This window comes from Chionomys nivalis, chromosome 13 (assembly GCF_950005125.1).
Source record: "Chionomys nivalis chromosome 13, mChiNiv1.1, whole genome shotgun sequence".
Classification (NCBI taxonomy): domain Eukaryota; kingdom Metazoa; phylum Chordata; class Mammalia; order Rodentia; family Cricetidae; genus Chionomys; species Chionomys nivalis.
In genome coordinates, this window is record NC_080098.1 from 474149 (window position 1) to 491843 (window position 17695).

A 17695-nucleotide genomic window follows, 5' to 3' on the forward strand; every position below is an offset into this window, starting at 1 on the left:
CCAAAGTATTGCCCATCTGTGGCTACCCAGACACATAGCCCTAAACCAAGTATCCCCAGGACTGACAGTGCCAAGGAGCCAGACCAGCACCGCAACCATCTAGCATGCACTAACTGGATGGTAAAATTAACAAAAGTATTCCAAACCCTTCTTATATGACGGTTGAATTCCATAACAGTAGCAGAAGCATGCAATACAGTGCATGAGTAACTCACAACTGTTGAAAAGTCCAAAGATAGTCCATTTGCTCCTGAACCAGAGCTACTTATTGGTTCAAGGTCACTATGCCCAATTGAATTTTGAATGTCCAAAGCATTGCTGACTCTTTCAGCAAGCTGATTGACAGTCTCAGCCGTCTGCACAATCTGTGAGAGAGCAAATCCAGCAGTAGCTGTGGTGGCAAAGCTCTGCTCCAGCTGCCTTCTAACCCCAGCCGCACTCACTCTGGATCCAAACTGCTGCATGGAGTGGAGCAGAACTCAGGGAAGCAAGCTCACTGCTCCTGCTCCGGAACTATTGAAGGGGCCCGACCTTATCAATTTTTTAGGGAATTTAGGCATAGTCAACCTGTCTGGCTACTTCCTGCTGAGCAAGGACACTGCATTCTTGGGAGTATTTTACATCAACATTTAAGGGGTTCTCGGTGATTTAAACCACATAAATGTGCAATGAATCCACAGGTTCTCATCCTCTGTGGAGACAAAAGCTGAACCTCTTTCCCAAAACATCAAATCCTTAGGCCTGTATTTTAAAGTCAAAATACTTTCATAGCAGTTCCCAGAATCAAATGTCTTTCTCCAATCCAGAACACAAAAGACAACACAATCAACACAATAACATATATCTCTACACATTCTATCTTTTGAGGCCCTCAATTCACCCTCCTGCCTCCTCTTTATTTTTTCCCTACTGGCCAATCTTCCAGAGGGCATCCCTCAGAGCATCTCTGGGGATGAAGACACACATACTCCTTTTAATCTAACTTGGGTTGTTCCCAGTCTGGAACATTTAAACCCCCTCCTGTACAAAATCTTTGACTGTCTTCCTTGTTACTTCCATGCCTTGTTGCTTTAAGAGTTTCAGTTACTTTCTGAGGCCTTTCAATTCACCCTCCTGCCTCTTTATACTAGCTTATCTCTTGGAGGATGTCCCTCAGAGTTATCTCTGGGGATGAAAAATAAAAACACTTTACCTTCCCCAACACGCTCCACAGACTGAGGGACCCCGTTCACAAATCCCCACTTTCTAGATCTCAGTGGAACCTCCACCTGCTGCAGCCAGGGCAGCCGAGACTGGCAGTGGGGGGGGGGGTGCCGGGATTGAGACACGGAGGCTTCTTTTCAGGTGGAAGAACAGCAACATTTATTTTGCCCAGCAACCTTTTATACCTCTACTCCTTCTGTGGAGACCTACCGGCCAGAAAGAACACAAACATCCTTGTCAATTACAGACCACAAGGAAGTTCCCCTGTGGGTCAGGGGGAGGGGGAGTGAGGGCAGCTGGGTCACAACAACTGGGGACACTTGTACAGAGTTATATGTGGAAGTCAATCAAGGCAGTCCTAGGTATCAGGAAAATGCCACATCCCCACAGATCATAGATTGCCTTTTTGGCAAATTGCTGCAGTAGGTACTTTAATCACTGAGGGTAAAATATACGCAACCAGATGAGCCTCCATTGCCAACCCAGGATGATGGCCAGCCACAGGCCAATGTTAATAAGCAGGAGTGTCAGACTGGGAATCAGCCTATTCCCAGTACGACTCAGAGCAAACAAGAAAATCGACTATCATTATCACAACCCTGTCCAAAAGGCAAGACATCTGGGTAGAGAAACTCCTCTCGATCAGAGGAAACCAGACACAGTAGAAGGAACCTAACTTCAATAGGACTTGGGAGATTTGAGTAGGAGGCTCAGGCTCTTTACTTCCTCCTGCCTGTTCATTGTCACGGGTATCTTCATGGTTCTGAGCCTTGGTATGAAGCTGTCTGGTGCCCCGTGTTTGGTTGCTGTGGGGGAACCAGCAAACATCCAGACCTACAGCTTCTTCTCTACGTAGATCTGACTGTCCTAGACTTGTTGTGTAGACCAGACTGGTCTCATAGACCAAGTGTTGGGGTAAAAGGCATTCCCTGTCAGTGTATACTGTTTAAACCAGGGATTTTGCCTACCTTCCTTCCCACAGAAGTTACTACATACATCTGAGCATCCTGTGTCCCCATAGGTTCCCTCCTCTGGCAAGGCAGTCCCAGAGTACGTCCTTCACACCCCCATGGTGCCCTCCTATGGACACTAATTCTCTTGAATCCTCTCTTTGGAACCTCTAAACTGGTAACCCTGAGGTTCTGAGAGGAAGTTTGGGTCACAGACAAGCATGTCCAAGCCCAGCTGCCCTCACATTGGGAAGGAAAAGGTAAGACAATTAGTCGTCCTGGGGCCTGAGTCCAGCACTTTGCACTAGGGACCAGTCAACAGCTAAGATTCCTCACCAGTTATTATCTCCACCCCCACAGAGACAAATCTCATAACCATTCCTCACAGAGAGTGAGGATGTAGCTGTACAGATGCCAGAATGGAAGGTAAGCGGCACAGGTGCAAATAAGAACTGGTTATCTCTATTTTTTGGAAGGTAAGTTGTTTGCATTAACAAAACTACTTCTGCCAATGTGGGCTGACAAACCACATGCTGGGCTCCAAGAAAAGTTACCCTGAGACTGTCCTGGCACTGCTAGTTTACAAGCAAGAGACAGCCACCAAAGTCAAGGGCTCAGTAACAGTACAAAAAATAACAAGAATAAGTTCACTGCTTTTTCTTACTAGGTTTGAAACATAATAGTCAATACTATAAAACGAGGAAGTGTCACATAAGAAGTGTTAACCCTACAGCAAATACAACTTGTAAAGACTCCATACATTTTATATACATAAACATTAACCGGGGCTTGGTCTATGGGATTCTTGGCCCCTCATGTCTGAGGCCTCCAATTCCTGGGTTGGGTTGGGGGTAGCAGGTTGTGGGTGAACAGTTATCTCTAAGGAACTGGGGCTCCTGGTATCATCATCACCTGGCAAGCTCTGCTCAAAAGGCATTGATAGGTCCAGGTATACCTGTTGGTAGAAAAGGTCATAGGACTATGTTAGTATGCATCCCCTTGATTCCATGGCCATCTATGTTCAGGCTGGCCCTTGAATACCAACCCCATTATTGGAACTTAGAGGAGCAGCCCACACAGGAATAAGAGAAGGCAGAGAGGGCAGGATTGAGTGGTACTTACGTGGGTTGATGTCACAGTGAGGATGCCATCTAAACCCTCTACCAGAAGCTTGAAGGTGGGCCTCTGTGAAGGCACTGCATGCCAACATTCCCGCATGATCCCATACCTGTGGCAAATATGGCTGTGGTTTCTTGACCTGTTGTCCATCCCTACCTCACCCAAGGCTACCAGGAGCCCTGGTAGGAAACCAGCCACTCCCAGGGATTAGTTAGAGGAGTAAGGAATGCTTTGCTCACAGGTCATGTGTGCAGTTGGCAGGCTTGTGCATGCGGTAGCCATCTTTCAATAGCTTGAAAAGCTCTTCCACTGGGATGCCAGGATATGGTGAGCCCCCCAGTGTAAAGATCTCCCAGAGCAGGACTCCAAAGGACCACCTGTATGGGAGTGAGGGCAGAGGCCTGTTACTCCTGCTCAATTACTGTAACAGTTTAACAACAGGACAGGTTACCAATGGGCAAGGAGGGGTGTGTGGATGAGAGGCATGGCAGGGCTATGCTGTTGTCTCAAATGAGGAGAAAGAATATGCCTGAGAGGGCCAGAACCTTAAAGGCTGTGATAGGTGTGACTTGAGTCTTGCTATCCCCATCCTATGTTAGGACACATACACATCACTCTGGTGGGTGTAGACTCCATCAAACAGGGACTCTGGTGCCATCCACTTCACAGGTAGCCGGCCCTAGGCACAGGGAGAGTTGTTGGCTGTCAGGTGTCCCCTGGTGGAGCACTGCACCCAAACCACCCTGGAATGGGGCTCACATCTGTGGTCTTCTTGTAGCATTCCAAATTGTGCACATCACGGGCCAAGCCAAAATCTGCAATCTTCATCACATTGTCCTCAGTCACCAACACGTTTCTAGCAGCCAAGTCTCTGTGAATACACTGAGGAGGCATGAAAGGAACCTGTGCTAAACTGACAGCTCCCTAGCCTAAGCAAGCTTGACATCCACTCTTCCACTCAGAAAGACCCTACCTCACCTGTGCCCCAGCTCTGCTCACCTTCTGAGAAGCCAGGTACTCCATACCTCGAGCCACCTGATAGGCACAGGACACCAGATCTTTGCGGGTAAGCTGTTTTTCTGGCAGCCTGGAGGCACCATAGTATTCCATGCTTAGGGGCCTTTGTGCCCGCAGGAACTCCCGGAGGTTGCCCCTGGCAGCATACTCCATCAGCACATACAATGGCCCTGGAAGCACAGACACTCAGAGATGTTGTGTGTGACTCGGGTCCCGATCTAACTGTCCACCCACCTGCTGTACTTACCACCCTGTGTGCAGGCCCCCAACAGGTTGATAATGTTCTTGTGCTTGCCAATAGCTTTCATCATCTCCATCTCAGACACCAGGTCCAACAAGTCCTGGTCATTGGCACCATCTGTGTTGAAAGCGGGAATGTCAGGTGGTGGCCCTGCAGCCCCCACTGCCCTGCGCTACTTCTCTCCCTCCTCACCTTTCAGCATTTTCACAGCCACAGTGACAGGCTTGACAGTGTTGTCCATGTTAAAGCCAACAGCCTCTGCCATAAAAACCTGGCCAAAGCAGCCTTCTCCTAGAGAATTACCAAGTGTCAGCCTGTCCGAAGAAACAGAGGCAGTGAGTATGTGCCCAGGACCCCCAGCCCTCATGGCCCTGTGCCACTGCATCCATAGCTGACAATGGGTTCTTGCTCATGAAGACAGAGAAACCCAAGTCTCACCCTGGACCCCACCTCCAACAGACCTCTGCCTGGTCGCCATCTAGCCCCCAGCCACAGAACCTCCTCCAAGTATATATAAAACCCCACCAGCACTAACCGAGTTCTAGATATTTCCCACTTTGGGTCGGCTGGCAGCTCAAGCTCAGAAATACTGGCCATTGCAGTATGTTCTCTTGAAACTGGGTGGACGATGTGGACCAAGGGTATATCAGAGTTCATGGAGGTCACCTGCTTGGATCAATGGGGATAGGTTGGTGCTAGACAATGGATGCTGGGCATTGGGAAAGGGTTGAGGTGGTATAACTCCCAGGAGTAGCAAGATCAAGTCCATGTGAGGCAGTATGTAGGGTCAAGAAGAGGGATGCTCAAGCAGTGGTTACTGAAGACTCAAAGTTGTTTTGAGCAACGTGGGATCCATGTGGAGGATAGGAATAGGGAAGGGTCAGCTCATCTGACTGCAGAGAAATGAGTACTAAGCAGGCCTCAGGTACTGCTGGGACTTTAGGACGTTCAAGGTACAACAGAGAGATCAAAACTTGGTATCTACTTTCAGTTACCTGTTGCTCAGGTGTGAAGCAGAAGCTATTGTCAACACTGGGAGCCCCCGGTTCTTTCTTGAGACTCTACGCAGGTAGCAGAGTGTCACAGCTGCAGTCAAGACTAAGATGGAGAAGCCCACCCAGAAGCTGATGGTGCCTGCAGATAACCTGCCAGCTGCACTGCTCTCTGCCAGCTCTCTCTCAGCTGCAAAGACATAAAAGTTGGGGCCTCATCCAGCCTTGTGGGACTTGCCATTGCCCTGAGCTCTAGGTACCTGTTGGGAAGCAAAGCTACTGGGCTACTCAGAATTTGGTGACCTACGTCCCCAACTCACATTGGTATCCCCAAACATCTATGGGTCAGCAGGGACCAGACTCAGGAGGGAAGCCTGACAGAGCCAGAAGCATCCACACCACCACCAAGGCTCCCAGGAGATCCCAGAGCCTCAAGGCTAGACTGTGGAAATCCAGCTAGAGGATTGTGGGGGAAGCCTTTGCAAGATCAAGACAAGGCAGGGTGACACTCCATACCAAGCACAAGGCCAGGGTGATTACCACAGGATGGACTGCAATAAATCATAAGTGCACCCCTGCTGTCCCTGTCCCTGGCAGCTTTGTTATGTTCAGAGCCAGCACCATAAGAGGACAGATGGAGCACCAGCAGCAGGAGCAGAAACAGCACATACCTGGCAGTACCTCCAGCCATGCAGAGTGATGGGAAAATCCGAAATAATTGCCTGCCAGACAGGTGTACTCCCCTGAGTCCTCAAAGGTGATATTGCGCAAAGACAGAACTTCTAGCTCCTTGTTGCTTGTGTTAATGCCTGATGTCTAAAAAGAGAGAACAGAAATCAATAGGCAAGCACCAGCACATCCCTTTGGGTACCACAGCACCATTCACACAGAGATGATCAGACAGGCTTCAAGGAAAATGCCACCTCTGCTACCACCTTGACAACTACAGCTCTACCACTGCAATGGATGCCCTCTGCATCCTGAACCAAGGCACAGAGCCTGAAACCAGTCCCTCTATTGGTGGATAGTTCCCTGTCCCAAGGTAAGCATTGGGCACTTGGGCAGCATGGTGCCACAAAGAAGCAACATGCAGAGTTAGTACAGAAAAAAAGATGGGCAGACAGATGTATGGAGAGAAAACCAGAGGAAATCAGTGTCAGCCTGAGAATGGTGGAAAGTCGATGTTCTGAAGCAGCACAGGGCCCAGCCCCTGGAAGGTTCTGAAAACTTCTAAGCAAGAGAACAACACAGACCTGAGGGGCTTTGAAGGAGGTAGGAAGTCAGTGCTGGCTGGGAGCTACCAGTATTATCAAGGCATCAGAAGCAGAAGATGAGTCAGAGGTGAGTCAGTTATCACCTACTTGAGCACTGTGAACATACCACCAAAATGCCTTCTCAGCCATGCTTATGAAATTGATGGCTCAACAAATGTTCTTGCCCCATCCCATTCTGACACACTGAAAGATAAAGGTGTGCATCTGCCTTCAGATTGTCACTGATCCAGGATATCTCTAGAAGAAAATGAGGACAAGACAGGGCAAGGGAGATGCCAAAGAATGGGTTGGGGGAGGAAGCACTGGAAAGCTGCCTGAAGCGAGGCACATAATGTCAGTGGTGGGTGTGGTTTCAAAGACTGGCCTCCTTCATGTCCACTCTCCCTACACACACACACACACACACACACACATACACACAGACACACACATATATATACACACACACAGAGAAACACACACAGAGAGAGAGAAACACAGACACAGGCACACAGAGAGAAAGAGCACACACACAGAGAGAAACACAGACACAGAGAAAGAGAGAAAAACCACACATACACACACACAGAGAGAGAGAGAGAGAGAGAGAGAGAGAGAGAGAGAGAGAGAGAGAGAGAAAGGGAACCCATACTCTTCAAATCTTCATCCCAAGGGTCATTTCACATCAGCCTGTGCTCACAAAACCACACACCCACAGTGGGAGGTACACTGGACATGGCCCTAGTGGTCTCTCTCAACAGCCAGGATACCAAGTCCTGCCAACACCTGTTCCTCTCTCCCATCAGCCCTCCAAGTCTCTCTTTCCTGTGTTGCAAAGCCCAAACTCTCTCTCTCTCTCTCTCTCTCTCACGTGGCCCCCACCTGAGGCTATGAAGCAAAGCTCCAGGCAGAGGGAGGCAGGAAGAGCTCGTCAAGGCAGGGTGGAGCTAGTGCTGCAGTGCAGGCAGCGGGAGAGTGGACAGCCAGTCCTCTGACGTCAGAGGGTACTAGTACAGCAGACATCCTCCTGTCCTGAGCACCAAAACTATCACCCAAGAGAAGCCTTCTGTAGACCCAAGCCTCAGAGCCAACAGGGAAACAAGTCCTACGGGAGGGCACAAGTAACACAGAGCCTGCCTGCAGCTCAGAACAGGTGATAAGTTCTGAGACTCAGGTGCCCCTTCCCAGAAACTCCAACATGTGGGTCCCAGTCCCAAGGTATTCCTCAGCCAAAGAGGGACTTAAGGACCAGGGCAAGGCACTTCCAGCTAACCCATCCACCCAACCAGCTGCCAACAACAGAGCCCACCTTGAGTACGGTGACATAGGGCTTGCCATCCGGGCCTGTCTTGCTGCCATTCACCTCAACATGCTTCAGCCACTGGATGTGTGGTTGGGCATCACTGTACACCTTGCAGTGGAACTCTACATCACTTCCTAGGGTGGCTGTCTGGTTTTCTGGCAGCCCAGCCTGCAAAATGGGCTGATGTGGGAAGCGCTCTGTAAGACACAGACAGGTCAGGTGCAGTGGGTCCAATGGCCGAGGCTGACCTGCTGTAGTCACCCAGCCTGGCTCTTACCCAGTACATCCAGTGTGTAAGTCTGCTGGATGCTCCCAAACTTGTTCTGAACCACGCAGGTATAGTAGCCACTATCAGAAGGCACCACACTCTCCATGACCAGGCTCCAGTGCTGGTGCCTAAGCTGCAGGTAAAGTTAGTAGGTGAGTGACTGTGGATGCCCAAAAATGTGAGCCTGTTTTCATCCTGACAGATAGTTAGGCTATGCAAACATACTTCTGCTCTTTCTTTTGTAATGTAAGGTTACCTAGGAAGTGATTGTTTTCAGGATACTTGGTCTAGAGTGGCTTTGCTACTTAAACAACAAAATGCTAATGACTTGACACCTCAAAGTGTTAAAGTAATTAACTGTTTTACCTGTAATTTGTATCAAGTTAAAAAAAGTCTTTTGTTGCTGCCTTCTCCTATTGTATTTGGATATAAACATATAAGGAAAACTAAACAGGGAAAATTTCAGTATTCACTGGAATGCCCTCCTGGTACTTTTCTATGGTTTCAGTTTTATTACTTTTCACTTTACTTCTACTTCTAAAATCTCATGCCCCTACCCTGGCAAGAGGTATTTTTGTTGAGGCTGGTCTACAACAAATGATATGGGCTATACCCTCTGTATCCAGGCCCTACCTATATGTGCCCCTTTCCCAGACTTACCTTGATGCCCCCCATGCGATGCTCCCCTCGGAATTCCTTGCCATTCTTCAGCCAGGAGATGGAGGGGGTGGGATTGCCAGCAGCTGCACAGTGGAAGCGTACCGTGCTGGTGGCTGGCACAGCCAGCAGTTTCATATCCATACGGTCTGGCCGAGTCCAGTAAGGGGCCCCTGATAGCAGAAGTGCTCATAACAGCATGATCAGTACACCCTTGCGAAGCTGCCCTACCAGCACCCCCTCAAGCCTCATCCCTCATCTGTATTGAGACTCCTTTGCTTTGTCTGAACACTGCATCCACAGCTGTCCCACTCTCAGTCTTGGGCTATTCTCTTCTCTCCATCTGAAGCAGACTCACAGGTGTAGGGACCCAGGAAGTAGAACCCAGTAGGATGTAGATCCTGGGAGGCAACTAGGCCAGGTCATTCCACCAGTACACCAAACCTGAGTCAGCCTGTATAGTGCCCAGTGAAGGCAGGTACCCTTCAGGTCATGCTTCCCCTCCACTGAGTTCCCTCCTTCCTCTTGGATGGGTGGAGGATGCTGTTGTGGAATATCAATTGAAGATGTGTTACATTTTTATATGTTGTGGAACAATTATTTCATGATGCAAAGATGTGTTTCACTCTTTTATGTTGTATTTGCTTAACTTGGTGAAGCTGTGTTACTCTGTCTGGTCTAATAAAGAGCTAAATGACCAATAGTAGGGCAGGAGAGGGAAACAGGCAGGGCTCGCAGGCAGAGAGGACAAAGAGAAGGAGAAAGTTTAAGAAGGAACCAGAAAAGAAAGAGGAGGATGCAAAGGCCCAGTCACCCAGCTACACAGTCAGCCACAGAGTAAGAAGTAAAGAAAGGTATATAGAATAGAGAAATATAAAACCCCAGAAGCAAAGTGTAGATGGGATAATTTAAGAAAAGTTGGCTAGAAATAAGCCAAGTCAAGGTCATACAATCATAACTAATAAGTGTCCATGTGTTTATTTGGAGCTGGGCGGTGGGCTCCCAAAGAGTAGAGCAAAAGCAACCAGCAACAGGATGCCATATTGTTTGGACTCATGAGGAAGCTGAGGGAGGCAACAAATTTCCAAAACAGAGAACAGAGGCAGGGACAGGGTCTTCCACAGTGACTCAATCAGAGAACCCTATGCAACTCTGGGAGGAGGAACTGCCATATGAAGTAGGAGAAAAGTGTGTAGACACTGGTGAGGTGTCCCTCCAGGCTCCAAATTTGGACAGTAGGTTTGAGAGAAGAGTGCCACAATGGGAGACTACAGCAACTTAATGGTGCCTAATGCCCAGTAAGGTCAAGAAGGTGACCCTTCAGGCACCTTCCCTAAGTGTTTATGGTGCAAAAACACTAAATACAACCTGGGAAGTCCAGGATGATAGAAGAAAATGGGAAATTACAAACACATTGGTAATTGTTGGGGCAGAAGCTAGAGACCAACTGGGTTAGAAATTCTGCTCTGAACAATCTGATAGCCAAAGTTGAAAGGGAGAATAAGAAACTGACCCACTTCTCAGGACTACTACCTTTTTTTGGCTTCAGTCCTAGAATCTAAGTCCATTTCTATGAGGGTTGTGAAACCTCAAACAAGTCCCTATACCTGCTCTTTTCACCCGCACACACTCATAAGACTCATTACCCTGTTTTCCCATTAAGTTTGTCTCTCTGATTCCTCTCATCCCCTTGTCCACTCTACCCCAGAAGGTTCTAGGTGGTCTGAGGACTCAGTTAACACAGCCTAGTCTCAGAGTCATAACCACTCTGCGTACGATGTCTGGACCCATGATGTACTCTTTCTCTATCTCTCTCTCTGCCCAGACCCTGAATTTCCTGTAAACAACTTGTTATGCTTGCAGCTGCTCTCTGTGAACAAAACAACTTGTTTTTTCTATGTTTGTAGCTGCTCTGAGCATGAGACCCTCAGGAGTTCCTGATGGCAGGAGAGTAGTTTCTGGTGGGTTTGCCTGGGGCATGGCTACCAGTTAATGATCCATATATAAGTGGCTCTGGTACACAATAAAGGGGCACTCTTGTTTCAAAGATGACCCATGTCTCTATCTGTGTGTCTTTGTGTGTTTAAACCTCCAGGCCCTTGCCTGGCTCGTGGATGGTCCTTTAGTGCAGGCTCCACAATACAGGTGCAATATAATAGTACACGTAGTACTACGGATGGTCTCTCTCTCTCTCTCTCTCTCTCTCTCTCTCTCTCTCTCTCTCTCTCCCTCTCTCTCCCTCCATGGTTCTAGGCCATACCATGGGCACTGCCATGTGCCCTCATATACTCACACCAAATCTGTGATGCCCCCTTTACAATGTATGCCTCAGCATGGCACTGCTCCCCTCCTGCTGGTCTGCAGCAACAGCCACTAGTTCTGTGAATCTGCTGTGGGACAATGGTTTCTAAGGGTATTTTAATAAAATGCTGATTGGCCAGTAGCCAGGCAGGAAGTATCGGCAGGACAACTGGACAGGAAGTAGAGGTGGGTTAATGAGAACAGAATTCTGGAAAGAGGAAAGCTCTTTCTGCCATCCTGGCCCTGCCACAGAAGAAGCAAGATGTGAATGCCTCTCTATAAAAGGTACTGAGCCATGTGGCTAACACAGATAAGAATAATGGGCTAATGTAAGTTATGAGTTAATAAAAAGCCTGAGCTAATGGGCCAATCAGTTTATAACTAATGTAGACCTCTGTTTGGTTTCTTTGGGACTTAACGACTGTGGGAACCAGGCAGGAAAGAAACCCAGACAACATGAATCCCTAGATCTATGTACTCGTCAGTGGTAACCTGAACTCCTTGCCTGGTTTACTCACATTCCTTCCCACCAGAACTTACCAAAATCCCTGCTGAGCAGCCCTGCCTCCTCACTGCCCCTGGGGCACTGTCTACCTGTAGCAGTGCCCCTTAACAATAAGACTACAGGAAGGGAGCAGCCTGATCCTGACCAGCTCAGTATGCCTAGGCTCTGATCTTACCTGTGTCTTCAGCCACATTCACGCCATCTTCATCATCAGCTGAGGATGGAGCCTCTGCAATAGTTATAAGCAAGCAGTGGTCCTGTGACACTCCTACATCCGCAGACCTGTTGCTCCCTATTTTCAGAGTACACTGCTCTCCATCTTTAGGGACCCTGCTCCTGCCTTTGCAAGGCCATTCATTCAAATAGCACAGAATTGGGGGCACCCCCTGTGATGTGGGGAACTAAGCCAGCAACACTCTTGAGCCAGGGATACTGGAGCCATGCTGCCTAGGACTGCCCTGACCTCCCTAGCAATGCAGCTGCTCAACACAGTTGTCAGCCCCAGCCACCAAGAACTTACCTGTCACATGCACAGTGAAATGGCACAGGACATCCTGAGTGAGCTGCTGCTGGCACATGTAGACCCCGGCATCGTCATGGGAAACGTTCAGCACTTGTAACCTCTGGGGCCCCACCAGGATGCGGTGGGAAGATACCAGCTCTGTGCCATCCTTAGACCAGACAGTGCAGCCTGTGCCGGCACCTCCAGGCACAGAGCAGAACAGCTCCATGGTGTCCCCACAGCCAAAGACCACTTGCTCTTGCTGGCTAGGCTCAGGGCCTGGGGCCTCTGTGGATGAAGTGGAAAGCTGTGAAACAGATTCTTCAAAGTAGCATGCTGAAAGCCCATACTTTGCTTTGAAAACTAGCAAAGCTGTGGCAGGCAAGTGAGGGCCATGCTCCTGGGCCTTGAGGTTCTGCCAGACAATGGTCAAACCAGGAGTGGGCAGACTATTTCAGTAAGAGCCCAGGGGTGTGAGTACTCAACTCTGTCAGTGGTGTGTGTTAAGGTTTCTGTCTCTGTCCTGGAGGAGGAAGCTGTCTTCCAAGGATGATATGGAAGAGACACAGCTGCTTAGGACCAGACTAGATTGGTTTCACACATTCCAGGGAAGGAGCGTGATGATTAGAATTATTAACCAAAGAGAAACAGAGATGAGAGAGAAATAAAAGATAAAACAGAGAACAGCATCAGGAGGGAAATTTAGTGAATATTGAACCACCCCTTTATTTTCCATATATTTTTTATACCCCACTCCAAAGAGGTAAAGGGGGAGGCAACAGACTTCATCAACATGATAAAACAAATAAACAGAGTACCTCTGATCTTTGTTCAAGATGAAGTTGATACACCTCTGTACTTAAAATACCAATTAACCACTCTAGGTCAGGACCTCTTGTTTTGTAGTCACTTGTTGTCAACAACTTTGAAAAAGCAAAACAAGCTCAAACTCTCTGACCTCTAATCAAGGTGAAATGGACTCACATCTGTGTGCCCTGACACACAGCAGCACTCCTAGTAGCTGAAAGATCTGAAAATGTCAAGAAGGGTGGGGGCAGCTCTATGGTACAGCACCTGCCTGGAATGTCTGAAGCTTTAAACTCCTATACCTGGGGTCCCCATTTCACAAATGAGGACCATGCTTTGGCTAGGGGATGTCAGAGGGGCCATGTGAGCCAACTGGAAGCTAGAATCACAGTCAAGTGGAGACAGTCACCCATCCTGAGAGTTATGAAACTGGAGTTCTAGGGAGGTTAGACACAGGTAGCCATACACCTCTCCCCTACCCAGATGCTGCCCAGCTCATGAGGAGACCCAAAGGCCTCACACCTAGGGACACACCACCAGCTGGTTATCACACCCAGATTTCCCTGCTAGGACCTAACAATGACCATCACAGGCACAGATGGGCTCGGGGTCCAAGACAGGGGCAGGTAGTCCTGCTGGTCAGACCTTCTTCCTTAGATTCAGATGGACTGGTTAACATGTCACTTGCCATTCTGCAGATGCATTCAATGCTCAAATGTCCATTCAAACTAAAGCAGTACCAGTTCTGCCCATTCCAGAGTCATCCCACCAAGATCCCAACAGCCGGAGAGACTGTCCTCAAAAGTATCCATGAAGCTTGTGTCCCATGGAGCCAGGCAGATTTTGTTTGTCCCTGAGTGGGCCTCACAGTAAGGGATCTTCTATCCTGACCTCCAGTTCTCCTGCTGCCAGGTCCTATGGAGGCAATCCAACGCTAGAAGCTTCGTGAGGCACCAAAGAAGACCAAGAACTGTCTAGTCAGTGGCCTCAGGGCAACCATGACCCAAAAGCAACAGTTGTAATTTAGTCTGAGCAAGACAAAAAGTCAAGCTATTCACACAAGTCCTCTCATCAGGAGAGTGACTGGGGAAAGACACAGCATTCCACAGGATGGAGAGGCAAATGCCTGGATGTATGAGGGGAAGGGAAATGGCCCTGAATCAGCTGAGCTGACATTTGATCTATCCACCCATCCTGTCCACTAGGAGCCAGCACAGCCCAGATACCTGGACTTTGGAGGCCTCAGGCAACAGCAAATCCAACCCTGTGATCCCATTCCAGTGTCACAGGGCCTATAGGAGCCTGTGTTGTGAGTTACGCAGGTAATAAGGGAAACACAGTGTGGGATGTGGCTTGAGACAACACAGTATATGGTATATGCTGAGGAGGTAGTATCAGATCATGGTCTAATGGAGCCCTCACACCCCCATCAGCCTTGAGACCTTTGAAAACACAGATATTTTAGATTACAATTCATAACACTAGCAAAATTACAGTTAAGAAGTAGCAATAAAAACAATTTGATGGTTAGAGGTTACCATAACATGAGGAACTGTATTAATGGAAAATTAATTAGGAAACTTGAAACCACTGCAGGCTACTTTCTACCCCTACTGAGAACCCAGAACCCAGATTGCTCTGCCTACCAGGAGTGGCCAGTGTGGTTGGGGCCTAGCCCTGCTCTAGAACCCTTAGGTCCAGCCAGCTCCTGCTTGGTGATTTATGTTCCCAAAGAGAGTCAGCCATGTCTTTGTATTTTCATTGCCAGGCCCATCTAGTTAAGGAATAGGATGAAGTTTATTGGCTTGTAAACTCCCTGGGTGGGGCAGGGCTGGGTGCATTTCCACCAATCCACCTTCATTGCCTGGAGCACAGAGAGGGTCTGTGCTTTCCTCTGGACCTGAGATCACTGACACCAGACACAGGGAACAATATCTTCTAAAATTGATATGGTCCCCTGTGACTGGCCATTTGGCTGCTGGGGAAGCACTAATATGCAAGCCGAGTCTCAAAGAGGGTGCTGATTTCCTGACAAATGCTGTCATAGCAGCTGAATGGCACGCACACTCAACCTTCCAGTCCACTTCCATTCACCAAAAAAAAAGTTCCAGGCCAGGCAGTGGTGGCTCATGCCTTTAATCCCCGAACTTGGGAGGAAGAGGCAGGTAAATTTTTGTGAGTTCAAGCCAAACTTGATCTAAAAGAGCTAGCTTCAAAATAGGCTCCACAGCTAGAGAAAAACCCTGTCTCAGAAAAAAAAGGAAAAAGGAAAAAGTTCCAGGAGCCCCCAGCTGCTGAGTTAGAAAGGTACTTGAGGTACTTGCCCCCACTTGCCCCTTCCTGGGAGGCTGAGCTGAGCTGCCATCAACTGGGTGGAGGAGAAGGAGGCCCGAGCTGTGCCACCAGGGTACAAAAGCCAAGGTTCAAAGGAGCGACTGTTGGGACATCTGCTCCAGTGGGGAAACAGCTCACCATGTACTGTGTGGCACCATCAGGCCAGTGGCCTGCATTGCCACACCATGCCCAGGCACAGTGGGCAGGGGCAGAGGTTAGGAAGAGCCCGTACACATATTTACCTCGGGGAGGTAAAGCCTCAGACTCTGGCTTTGTTTGATGGAATGCAGTGTCCCATCAGACTTTGCTGGCCAGCCAGTCTGTGCAGCTGAGCTGCGATCCTGGGACAAGTGCCCCTCACCTCCCAGAGTGTGGTCTACAGAGGTATGCCTCTGAAAGACCACCCTCAAGACACCTACAGGCAAAGAGAGGAGTGGAAGACCTGAAGCTGTCACCATATCATGTGAGACACTGGGTGACAAAAGCTGAGCTTTGGCTGGAGTCCTCTGCCTACCCCCAAACTCCAGCCTTCATTTTGGCTTAAGATGAGCAAGAACTGTCCTGGTGACCTTGGAAACCAACAACAGGCAGTTTTTGTCAACAATGGGAATCATGGAAACCCAGCAAGTGGCACTCTGACTGCTTAGGCTGAGGAGCCTGAGGCTCCCTGTCACAGTGATCCATTCTATGGGGTGCCTTACACTTGGTAGTGATCCTGAGACTCCAGATACCTCATACACTGACACACAGCAATCTGTAGATTTGAGAGAAGAACCGAACTCACTGCTCCCCATGGTGCTACTCAACCTGACATCCCCTACTCACTCAGGGGCTATCTGCCATTCCCAAAGCTTCTGATGGCCACCATCATCACCCTACGTGTATCCCACCCTGCAGCCAGGCACACCGAGTCAGTCCATACCTGGCAGTTTCCTCACAAGTCTCTGCTCTGTGGTAGGAGGTTGGGAGGCAGCTCTGGTCCCAACCACTATGCATAGCACTAGCAAGCAAGCCAGGACTCCCATGGCTGGAGATGGCAGTGGCATCCTCATGCACAAGGCATGAGATGTTACATCCCCAACGCCTAACTTCTGCTCCAGTGTGGGTAGATCCACTCTGGAGAGTCTGTGGGAGGAGACCAGCAAGTTTATCTGAGCAGGTGTGGTGGGAGGGGTCTAGGGGGTGGGGGCAGGAGATGGGGAAGACAGGAGGGCATCAAGTACCTGAAAAAGGAAACCAGACCATTCTACCTTCTGTGGTCCCTCTCTTTTCTTTCCCTCCACAGGGACAGAGCTCTCCACTATATTTTCTCTGTTTTATTTTTTCTTTTGACTACAACTGGTAAAATTAAGGTAAATTTAATTATGATGTTTTGGATCCAATTACTCTTAAACCCTCTCAGCAGTTTTCTAGGATGTTTGTTAAGCAGGCTTTGGGAGACTTCTAACTAAATGTTTCATTGTATTCTTTTTGAAAAGGTTTTCCCCTTCCAGACCCACAGGGACTGGCCTTCCTGAGAAGTAAACAGGTTGTTACTCTTCAGACTCCTGCAGAAAAAGCAAGGCCCCAGGGCGCATCATCCCTTGCCACAGCAGAATCATGCCCTCTAGGGTCTCTCTGCAGCCCACTGGTTCTCCAGGTATCACCTATGGCAGTCTTGCTCTGTCACCCTCTGAGAGTTGGCTCTTGCACCCATCATCCATGTGTGACCCTCAGTGAGACCAGCAGACAAAACTTCCTTTAAGTTAAAAGACTGAAAAACAATACAAGCTTATTTATAGTAACATTGCCACAAGAGCCTTCTTTGACTATCTGAGAGCTGCTACAAAAGGGGAAGGCTTGATGGAGTTTTTAAAGGCACAAACCTCAATTGTCTCAACTCCTGGGGTATTTTTGCTATGTGAGAAATTATCCTGTTCTTGTTTTTTAGAGCACACAAGGATAAGTGAGATTACAGAAGCAGAATGAGCATCTGCCTAATATTTTAAAATAACAATTATACAGTATGGAACAATTGTGAGAAATGATCCAGTTGGCTCTGGGATCAGTTTTCCCTTTAGATTGCTATTGAGACTCAAATGCTGAGGGCCATGACTTAGGGTTGTAGTCCAGACATCCTGTGGTTAATAATCCTTAGGGTGAGAATAAAGTCTTGCTGACTCCAATGTTTTTCTGTTTTCACATAACTTAGTTTGACACTCAGTTCGAAATGGAGCTAGTTTTTAACCACTACATAAGTAAAC

At 48.5% G+C, this 17695-nt stretch overlaps 1 protein-coding gene across 1 annotated transcript; it reads right to left on the reverse strand.

Moving 5' to 3' along the window:
- Window positions 1-2966: 2966 nt before the first annotated feature.
- On the reverse strand, window positions 2967-16477 carry LOC130886042 (fibroblast growth factor receptor 3-like). The gene is given in 18 exon segments (XM_057787936.1): window positions 2967-3027; window positions 3029-3108; window positions 3276-3381; window positions 3512-3649; window positions 3881-3951; window positions 4032-4154; window positions 4272-4459; window positions 4537-4647; window positions 4723-4844; window positions 5066-5239; window positions 5562-5712; window positions 6194-6338; window positions 8085-8275; window positions 8356-8479; window positions 9007-9176; window positions 11985-12038; window positions 12330-12599; window positions 16375-16477. Coding segments are annotated over 18 exon segments (2382 nt in total).
- Between the last annotated feature and the right edge of the window lie 1218 nt (window positions 16478-17695).